This window comes from Aotus nancymaae, unplaced genomic scaffold, assembly GCF_030222135.1.
Source record: "Aotus nancymaae isolate 86718 unplaced genomic scaffold, 86718_ANA_hifiasm-v0.15.2.pri h1tg000018l, whole genome shotgun sequence".
In the NCBI taxonomy this organism is placed as follows: Eukaryota; Metazoa; Chordata; class Mammalia; order Primates; family Aotidae; genus Aotus; species Aotus nancymaae.
In genome coordinates this window covers 14,211,091-14,222,498 of record NW_026988430.1, presented here as the reverse complement: position 1 = coordinate 14,222,498, position 11,408 = coordinate 14,211,091, and the positions used below count along the sequence as shown (strand labels likewise).

General features: G+C 38.9%; 1 protein-coding gene across 1 annotated transcript; it reads right to left on the bottom strand.

Moving 5' to 3' along the window:
* Positions 1 to 7,011: 7,011 nt before the first annotated feature.
* LOC105717704 (ferritin heavy chain-like) lies at positions 7,012 to 7,539 on the bottom strand. Its single transcript, XM_064378030.1, has one exon. It carries the CDS (start codon positions 7,537 to 7,539, stop codon positions 7,027 to 7,029), a length of 513 nt encoding a protein of 170 aa, XP_064234100.1. The 3' UTR covers positions 7,012 to 7,026.
* Positions 7,540 to 11,408: the final 3,869 nt, after the last annotated feature.

The window sequence follows — 11,408 nt, the reverse complement described above, 5'->3', positions numbered from 1 at the left end:
CCTCCTTTTGAAAGTGTGTTATGGCTGCTTTCTCTTTCTTCCTTCCCCTGGCTACCCTTTTTGCTTAGCCTTCTTGAAACCACAGATGTATATGTTAAGCATAGCTCTGCTTGAACAGGTGTAACACAGTCTCTGAGTTTCTTTGTTGGTTGTCCTGACCTGCCCCAGGTTTCTTAATGCTAAAGGAAGGGGGTACAGTTCTTCAACCTGTGTCATGGTGGAGGTACAACTTGTAAGTCTATCTGGGCCCCGCGCATGGTTTCCAGCCATGCTCTCTGCTCTTGGTGCTACAGTTGCCAGGTGAGCATTAGATGTCAGGTTAGATAGCAGGTTGGAATCACTCACTGTTACCTTAGAAGGGTAGGGAGGATTGTGGGTAAAAGAACTCTGGGGGTCAGACCTGGGAGGTTTATGGATGAGAGGACAACGGAAGTGAACAAAGAGCCATAGGAACCTGGAAACTGTTGGAGAAAAGCATTTTGCAGCTCCAGCACTGAATATATCTGCTGTAGTCTACCAGCTACCAGTGACTGATAATAGACTCATTGATCATACGGTAATTTCAGTACTTCACCCTTTTCTTGTGCCTGCTCCTAACTGAATCTCAGATACTATTAGAGAGCCAGATGTGTTATCAAACATTTCCCTGAGAGGGATGTGAAAGCAGGAATTGGGGCCTCTCCAGCTAAGCCTCAGCTGCTAAGGGAAAGGGTACCCATTGGGTTTCATGACTGAGTGGCATGAGAGAGACTACACACTCCATGTTTTGTAGGACACTACCTTGTATTTGTTCATTTCATTTGATCCCAAATACATTCCACTAAAATCAGGTGGCTGTATCCCCTTTTAGATATAAGAAAACTAAGGTTCAGAGAAATGAAGTTCTGGCCCAAATAACAATAGGGAGCAGAGCTGACATTCAAATTCAAGGCTGTAACACATTGCCTAAGAAGTTACATTAATTTAAAAACACTGTTATTAAAGAAGTGTTGTGGAGTTGAGAAGTAGAATGAATATAGTTGGGGATATTCTGTTCATAAACCTGACCAGGGCCTGCTTTGTTGTTTTGGAAATGAGTTGAAGGCAGAGGTTCTGGGGGCCACAGTAGGGCTTAGTGATCCAAAGGCAGCTGTGTAATTACCTTAGAATTAACTAGAGGAACTCTAGGTTGTAATTCCTAAGTGTGACACCTGAGAATTCATTGTCATGGACTGAATGTCACCATTAGACTGATAACTTGGAAATCACTGAGAATGAGTAAAGTGCCCCTTCGTTTATTTATATATTTTATTTTTTATTTTTTGAGATGGTGTTTTACTCTTGTTGCCCAGGCTGGAGTGCAATGGCGCAATCTTGGCTCACTGCAACCTCTGCCTCCTGGGTTCAAGCAATTCTGCCTCAGCCTCTCGCATAGCTGGGATTACAGGTGCCTGCCACTACCCCCAGCTAATTTTTTTTTTTCTTTTTTTGTATTTTTAGTAGAGACAGGGTTTTGCCATGTTGGCCAGGCTGGTCTCGAACTCCTGACCTTAAGTGATCTGCCTGCCTCAGCCTCCCAAAGTGCTGGGATTATAGGTGGGAGCCACCATGCCCAGCCGCCCTTTGATTTATTGATTCGATCCAACCGTCTTAGCTCAGGAGAATAGAGAAAGGACACATAAAGTCTTGAAAGTACCCTTGGGACATTGGTTACCTGTCTTGGCAGTGTGTAGTGATGATATGACTCCATCTCTTGTCCAGGGCTGTATGCTATGCACCAGTCACATCCATTGTACCTGGGCTTATCGCTTGGGATTTGAGGGACAGAGAATTCAAAGACTTGAAAATTACTAGCTTGCTTTTAAATACCTCATTAAGTGGTTGAGGGAAAATGTAATCATCAGTAATAACTCTTAGGATGAACTTAAGAACCACATGTTATGGAAAATGGATACTAGACGACATCATATAAAACACCTGTAGAATGGGAAACAGCTTGTCCTCCGGGAATTTACTACCTACTGGAGTTATCTTTATTTTTTGGTTCTTCCCATCTTTTGGATAAATAAATGTCCAGAAATTCTCATCTCAAACCTTGAAATCATAAGGATAGTGGTTTGGTATCTGCTTTTGATACCGTTTTTTTTGTTTTGTTTGTTTTTCTGATATGCCAAAATGTATTTATACATCTTAAATGTAAAATGTAGTCCTGCTGTTGAAAACTTGTTAACCCATATAGCATATAGTCACAATTCAGTAATTGTAATGCAGAATGAATCAAATTTTTGTCTGCATTTGAAATTTCTATCTACATAGGCATTTTGCTAAAGAACCGTGTATTAAGACTTCCAGTTTTTCTTAGTACTTATACAGATTTAATGTGAACACCACTCTTTAAGATAGATAGGGAGAGCATTTTGTTGCTTCAGCCCTACACATGGGTAACAGTACTAAATAATTAGGTAATTTGCCTAAGGTAATACATCAAGAGGGTATATAGAGCCCAGGTCTCTTGATGGCTTGTTAGGACTTTTTCTTTCTATTTTCTTTTTTATGACAGGGTCTCACTCTGTTGCCCAGGCTGGAGTGTAGTGGTGCGATCTCTGCTCACTGCAGCCTCTACCTCGGGTTCAAGCAATTCTCCTGCCTCAGCCCCCCGAGTATCTGGGATTATAGGCACCCACCACCACACTGGCTAATTTTTTCTATTTTTAATAGAGATGGGGTTTCACCACGTTGGTCAGGCTGATCTCGAACTCCTGACCTCAAGTGATCCACTTGCCTTGTCCTCCCAAAGTGATGGGATTACAGGCGTGATCCTATCTTAATAGGATTCTTATGAAACTGTGCTTCCTATTTGACAAGGTGATGAATTACAAGGTTTAAAAGCAAAGGCTTGTTTCTTACATACTCAGTCATAAAAAGGAATGAAGTAATGGCATTCGCAGCAACCTGGATGGAATTGGAGGCCGTTATTCTAAGTGAAGTAACTTAGGAATGGAAAACCAAACATCATATATTCTCACTCATAAGTGGGAGCTAAGCTATGAGGATGCAAAGGCGTAAGAATGATACAATGGACTTTGGGGACTTGGAGGAAAGGGGAAATGATGGGAGTGGGGTGGAGGATAAAAGACCACACACTAAGTAAAGTGTACACTGCTCTAGTGATGAGTGCACCAGAATCCCACAGATCACCACTAAATAACTTATTCATGTAACCAAACACCACCTGTTTCCCGAAAACCTATTGAAATAAAAAAAAATTAAAAATTTGTTAATTGTGGAAAAAAAATAGTGCATCAGTCTGAAAAGGTAGATACAGTCATATAGGAACTTGTGCATTGTGCCAATAATGCTGAACTTTAAGTGCTGGAGAACCATATGGGACTTTAAGCAAGGAGATTGTTTGATCTGATTTGTATTTTAGACAGTTCATTTCAGTGACCCTGTAGCCTAAAATGAAAGTGGGGAGACTTGGATGCCAATTAGAAAACTTGTAATATTCTAGACAAAAAAGAAAAAAAAAAAAGTAAAAAGTTAAGAGAGGTAAAGTGGTAGAACTGGGAAGGGAGAAAAGAGAATTTTTTACGAGATACTTTATCAGTTCCCAATCAAAAGTGCGGGGTAAAGAGGCCTGGAATAATGTTTTCTGGTTTGAGTGGTTTGGGTTGTTTTATACCATCTGTTGCACCATGCATAATCTTTCATGGTTTACCAGATCTGTTTTGCTCTTTTATGCCTTCTTGTTGCATAAGCTGGTTCCTTTTGTCTGGAATTCTTTTTTTTTTAACTTGCCTTTTGAAAGCACCTACTCATCTTTTAAGACCTGGGTTAAATGTCAGACACTTCAGAAAGCCTTTCCCAATTCTTTTATTTGAGCTCAAGAGAACAGAATATGTATTTCTACATATATTTATGTTACGTTTGATCATGTTGAGTTATGGTCAAGTTATTAAACTAAAGAGCTGCTGCCCAGCAAAATAAACTATCATCAGAGTGAAAAGACAACCTACGAAATAGAAGAAAATTTTTGCAATCTATCCATCTGACAAAGGTTTAATATCCAGAGTCTACATGTAACTTAAACAAATTTACAGGAAAAGAAACAACTCTTAAAAAGTGGGCAAAAGACATGAACAAGCACTTTTCAAAAGGAGACATACATGTGGCCAAAACATGAAAAAAAGCTCAACGTCATTGATCATTACAAAAATGCAAATCAAAACCACAATGAGACACTATCTCTCTCACACCAGTCAAAATGGCGATTATTAAAAAGTCAAAAAAAAAAAAAAAAAAAACCAGCAGATTAACCGTTGTGGAAGACAGTGTGGTGATTCCTCAAAAACCTAGAGGCAGAAATACCCATAGACTGGATAAAGAAAATGTGGTACATATACAACATGAAATACTATGCAGCCTTAAAAAGAAATAAGATCATGTCCTTTGCAGGGATATGGATGGAGTTGGAAGCTGTTATCCGTAGTAAACTAATGCAGGGACAGAAAACCAAACACCACATGTATGATGAAAACACATGGACATATCAGGGGAACAACACACATTGGGGCTGTCAGGGGTGGGATGGGGGGAGGGAGAGCATCAGGAAGAATAGCTAATGGATGCTGGAATTAATACCTAGGTTGATGGATAATCTGTAAAGCAGACCACCATGGCATATATTTACCCATGTAATAAACCTTCACATATACTGCACATGTACCCATGAGCTTAAAAGTTGAAAAAAATCACAAATGCACAAGATACCATGAGTGAAAATTAGCAGAGCAAATAAGCAGTAAGAGTTACTTAAATTGTCAGAAGCAGAATATAAAATGAATGTTTAATATGTTAAAATAAAAGGTAAGCTGGTGTCAAACTCCTGACCTCGAGTGATCTGCCCGCCTTGGCCTCCCAAAATGCTGGGATTACAGGCATCAGCCACCGTGCCCGGCCATTAATTTTTTTTTAGATTGTTCACTGTTGGTATATAGAAATGCTACTAATTTTTGTATCTTGATTTTGTATGAATTACTTTGTCAGCTATAACGGTTTTTTAGTTTAGGTTTTTCTAAATATAGGATCACGTTGTCTGCAAAGGAAGATGATTTGACTTCTTCCTTTCCAATTAGGATGTGCTTCATTTCTTTCACTTGCCTAATTGCCCTGTCTAGGATTTCCAATATTATGTTGAGTAAAAGTGGTGGAAGTGGGCATCTTTGTCATGTTCCAGACCTTAAAAGAAAGCCTTTTAATTTCCCCCCATTCAGTGTTATATTAACTATGGATTTGTCATATATAACTTTTACTGTTTTGAGGTATGTTCCTTTTATATACCCAGTTTGGTGCATATTTTTGTCATGAAGGAACGTTGAGTTTTATCAAACACTTTTTCAGCATCAATTGAAATAATCATATGGTTTTTGTTCTTGATTCCTGTAAAGTGATATGTATTTGAGTTTAGGTTATATTTTTATATTTTCTGAAAAAGCCATATCTATAATATTTTGGGAATTTTCCCCTTAATAATCTTTTGCTAAGCTTCATATTGCTTTTCATAGATGTATATTTCATTACATGTTCTTTTTTAAAAAAATCTACTTTCCCATTGATGAACATTTTGGTTATTTCCAGATTTTTCTCTAGTGAATGATACTACTATGAACTTTCTTGTATATGTGTCCTGTTTTACAAGTGTCAGAGTTCCTTTTGATACAGGAAACTCTGCTGCTATATAGTTAAATTGCTGGATCATATAGTATGTGAATGTTCAACTTTAAAAGGTAATGCCAAACTGTTTCCCAACTGGTTGCACCAATTTATTTTCCAGGTCTTCCCAACATTTCATATCTCAGACGTTTAAGTTCTTCCCAGTTGACATCGTTTAAAATAGCATTGCATTGTGATTTTGATATGACTTTCCCTGATCACTAATGGTGAGCAGCCTATGTATGGGTATTGGCCAGATACGTTTCCTCACTCAAGTTTCTGCTCATCTTCCCATTAGGTTACTTATCCTTCCCTTAGTAGTTTGTTGTTGTCATTCACTCATTATTGATCCAAATTATTCATGGATGTTATTGAAAATACCTTCTCGTAGTAACTTATCTTTTCACGTTTTTTAAGATATGTTTCGAGGAACAATAGTTATGAACACCAATTATTCAGACATTAGTACTTTTAAAAATTAACAGATCTTGTATCTTATTAAAAGATAAGATTTTAATACTAAGATTTAAAAATATTTATCCCATATTTTATTTATTTGTTTTACATTCTTGAAATTTCAACTTTTATTTTAGATCCAAGGGTTATATGTGCACATTTGTTACATGGGTACATTGGGTGACACTGAGATTTGGGGTACAAATGGTCCTATAACCCACGTAGTGAGCACTGTACCCAATAGGTAGTTTTTCAGCCCTTGCCCTCACCATTAGTCCTCTGCCCGCTGTCCCCATCTTTATGTCCATGTGTACTCAATGCTTAGCTTTCGTTCCTGCATTAATTAGCTTAGGATAATGTCCTCCAGCTGCTTCTATGTTCTTACAAAATACCTGATTTTATTATTTTTATGGCTATGTAGTATTTCGTGGTGTCATATGTACCACATTTCCTCTCTCCAATCCACCCTTGATTGGCACTTAGTTTGATTCCATGTCTTTGCTATTGTGAATAATACGGCAGTGAACATACCAGTGAATAAGTCGTTTTGGTAGAAAGGTTTATTTTCCTTTGAGTATATACCCAGTAATGGGATTGCTGGGTTGAATGGTAGTTCTGTTTTAAGTTCTTTGAGATATGGCCAAACTGCTTATTTATTTATTTATTTATTTATTTATATTTTTTGGGGGTACCAAATTTCTTTATTTGAAGGAATGGTACAAATAACTTAAGTGGATGTTTTGGTACAACTTATAGAAAAGGTAAAGGAAACCCCAATATGCATGCACTGCCTTGGTGACCAGGGAAGGCACCCCGTGGCTATGGGGAAATTAGCTTAAGGCTTAGCTTTCATTATCACTGTCTCCCAGGGTGTGCTTGTCAAAGATATTCTGCCAAGCCAGATTGGCGTGCTCCCATCTTGCGCAAGTTGGTCACGTGGTCACCCAATTCTTTGATGGATTTCACCTGCTCATTCAGGTAATGTGTCTCAATGAAGTCACACAAATGGGGGTCATTTTTGTCAGTGGCCAGTTTGTGCAGGTCCAGTAGTGACTGATTCACATTTTTTCCCAAATGTAATGCACACTCCATGGCATTCAGCCCGCTCTCCTGGTCATCATGGTCTGGTTTCTGGATATCCTGAAGGAAGATGCGGCCACCTCGTTGGTTCTGCAGCGTCCTCAGTTTCTCCGCATGTTCCCTCTCCTCATGAGTCTGTTGAAGAAAGTACTTGACAAAGTTCTTCAAAGCCACATCATCGCGGTCAAAATAGTAAGACATGGGCAGGTAAACACAGGAGACGCAGAGCTCCAGGTTGATCTGGCGGTTGATGGCGGCCTGTGAGTCCCGGTGGTAGTTCTGGCGCACCTGCGAGCAGGACACAGTAGTCATGGCCCGGGCTAAGCAGAGGCGGCGGCGCGGTGGCTGCGGGCACTGGAGCCGCGGCAGTGGCCCTGGGGCGGTCCGAGGGCGCGGTGTGCAGGTGACGGAGGGCTGGCTGTGGACGGCCGGTCGGGGTGGGGGACGAGCGCCTGTTCCGTCCGAGCACTGTTGAAGCAGGAAACTGCAGGGACTCTCAGGGAAGAACCTCTCGCCAAACTTTTTTTTTTTTTTTTTTTTTTTTAAATAAAGAGACGGGGTTTCACCATGTTGGCCAGGCTGATCTCGAACTCCTGACCTCAAGTGATCCACCCGCCTTGGCCTCCCAAAGTGCTGGGATTACAGGTGTGAGCCACCGTGCCCGGCCCAAACTGCTTTTTAAAGTGGCTGAACTAATTCACATTCCCACCAACAGTGAATAAATGTTTCCTTTCCTCCACAGCTTCATCACCATCTGTTATTTTTTGACTTTTTAATAATAACCATGCTGACTCATGTGGGATGATATCTCATTGTGATTTTGATTGCACTTCTCTGATGATAGCGATGTTGGGCATTTTTTCATGTTTGCTGGCCACTTGTCTGTCTTTTCTGAAGAAGTGTCTGTTTATGTCTTTTGCCCATGTTTCAATGGGATTATTTGTTGTTTGCTTGTTGAATTAAGTTCTTTATAGAGTCTGGATATTAGATCTTTCTCAGATGCGTAGTATATGGAGATATTCTCCTGTTCTGTAGGTTGTCTGTTTAGTCTATTGATAGTTTATTTTGCTGTCCAGAAGCTCCTTAGTTTAATTAGGTCCCACTTGTCAATTTTTATTTTTGTCTCAATTGTTTTTGAGGACTTAGTTATAAATTCTTTCCCATGGCTGATGTCCAGCATGGTATATATTAGGTTTTCTTCCAGGATTCTTAGTTTGAGGTCTTATATTTAAATCTTGAATCCATCTTGAGTTAATTTTTGTATATGGTGAAAGGTAGGTGTTCAGTTTTATTCTTTTGCATATGGCTAGCCAGTTATCTCAGCACCATTTATTTGAATAGGGAGTCCTTTCCCCACTGCTTATTTTTGTTGACTTCCTTGAAAGTCAGATGGCTGTAGGTGTATGGCTTTATTTCTGGGCTAGCCATCCTTTCCCATTTACCCTGTATTTTATACTAAGAGTTTTAAACTGTTATTCCTGAGTTTAATTCCTCAATCCATTTGGAATTGATTTTTGTAGATGGTCTGTCGTAGGAATTCAATTTCAGTTTTTTCCATGTGATAATCATTTTTCTGGCTCAATTTATTAAACAATCAACCTGTCCTTCTCATACTGATCATGAAGTCCATATTTATCATATGAAAATGTTTCTAACATGCATGGATTTTTAGGCTCTCAGTTTATTGGCCAATTTATCCCTGAACTAATACCACAGTTTTTATTATGGCTCTATAATAAATCCTGGGGGGCGGAGGTTGCAGTGAGCTGAGATTGTGCCATTGCACTCCATCCTGGGCAACGAGAGCAAAACTCCATCTCAAAAACAAACAAACAAACAAACAAACAAATAAATAAAATAAATCCTAATATCTGATCCTCTCTCTGCTCTTATCAGGTATTTTGGTTATTCTTGACCCCATTTTCTTTCATATGTATTTTAAAAATAGCTTTATTGAACTCTAATCCAATAATTCAGCTATTTAATGTGTACAATTGAATAGTTTTTAGTATCTTCAAAGATATGTGCCACCATTGCCACAATCAATTTTAGAATGTTTTAAGTACCTCAAGAACAAAAAACAACAACAAAAAACCCCGTACCCTGACAAACTCTCTCTCACTCTGACCCTGCCCAATCCTAAGTAACCACTAATCTGCTTTCTCTCTATAGATTTCCCTGCTCTGGACTTCTGCACAAATATGTGGACTTTTATGGTTGGCTTCTTAACGGAGTTTTAGAGTTCATGTAAGTACCATGTATTAGTACTTTATTTCTTTTTATGACTACATAATATTCCATTGTATGAATATGAATATGACTAAATAATATTCCATTATATGAATATACCACATTTTTTATCCATTTATTTGTTGCTTAACATTTGTGGTGGTGTTTCTACCTTTCGGCTATTATGAGTAATGCTGCTATGAATATTCATGTGCGGGTTTCTGTGTGGACATATGTTTTCATTTCTTACGAATATTCCTAGAAGTGGATTTTCTGGGCCATATGTTAACACTGTGCGCAACCATGTGAGGGGCTGGCAGACTGTTTTCTAAAGCAGCTGTACCATTTCATATTCTCACTAGGAGTATATGAGAATTTTGATTTCTTTCCTTTTTTTTTGTTCTCCCTAAAAGAGTTTTATATTCTAAAAGTATAAAGAGCAAAACTCTTATGCTTATATCTTTGACTCATTTTGAGTTAACTTTGTATTTGGTGTAAAAAAAAAGAGACCAACTTCATTCTTTTGTATGTAGTTATCCAGTTATTCTTTCTCTGCTGAATAGTCTTGGCACTTTTGCTGAAAATCAGTAGGCCATAGATGTATAAATGTATTTCTAGACTCTCGAATTTACTCCATTTATTGATGTGTTCATTCTCATACTAGTATCACATTGTCTTGATTATCACTGTTTTGCAGTAGGTTTTGAAACTGGGAAGTGTGAGTCATCCTCCTTTGTTACTTTTCAGGATTATTTAGTGTATTAGTCCATTGACTGTTGCTATAAAGAGATACTTGAAGCTGGGTAATTTATAAAGAAGGGAGGTTTAATTGGCTCAAGTTTCTGCAGGCTGAACATAAAGGAAGCATAGTGCCAGCATCTGCTTCTGGTGAGACCTTTAGCAGCTTATAATCTTGGCAGAAGGTGACGGGGAGCCAGCATGTCCCATGGTAAGAGAACAAGGGACAAAGGGAGAAGGAAAGTCTCAGACTTTTAAAAATAGCCAGATCTCATGTGAACTCAGAGCAAGGGCTCACTTATCACAAAGAGGATGGTGCCATGCCATTCATGAAGGATCCACCCCCATGATGCAATACCATCCACTAGGCCCCACCTCCAACATTAGAGATCACACTTCAACATGAAGTTTGGAGGAGGCACACATCCAAACCATATCATTTTCTCCTGCTCCCCGCAAATCTCACGTCCTTTTCACATTGGAAAATACAATCATTCCTTCCCCAAAGTTCTTCAAAATCATAACTCATTCTACCAACAACTCACTCAAAAGTCCAAAGTCCAAAGTCTCATCTGAGACTCAAGTCAAGCTTCTTTTGTCTATGAGCCTGTAAAGTCAAAGCCAAATTACTTACTTAACTTCCTTCCTTCCTTCCTTCCTTCCTTCCTTCCCTCCTTCCTTCCTTCCTTCCCCTCTTCCTTCTTTCCCTCCTTCCTTCCTTCCTTCCTTCTTTCCTTCTTTCCTTTCTCACAGTATCACTCTGTCACCCATGCTGGAGTGCGCTGGCACAATCGGCTCACTGCAGCCTTGACTTACCTGGGATCAACAGATCCTCCCACCTCAGCCTCCTGAGTAGCTGGGACTACAGGCATGCACCACCACACCTAGTTGTTTTTTTTTTTTTTTTTTTTTTTTGTAGAGATGAGGTTTTGCCATGTTGCCCAGGCTGGTCTTGAACTCCTGGCCTCAAGTGATTCTCCTTCCTTGGCCTCCCAAAGTGCTGGGATTATAGGTGTGAGCCAATGTGCCTGGCCCAGAATTGTTTTCTTAATTTCATTTTCAGATGTTCACTGCAAATATATAGAAATACGATTGATTTTTATATAGATACTATATCTTGCAAACTTGCTGAGTTCATTTATTAATTCTAACACTTTTTTTTAAAAAAAGTACATTAATTCATATTTTCTATATACAAGATCAAATTATCTGCA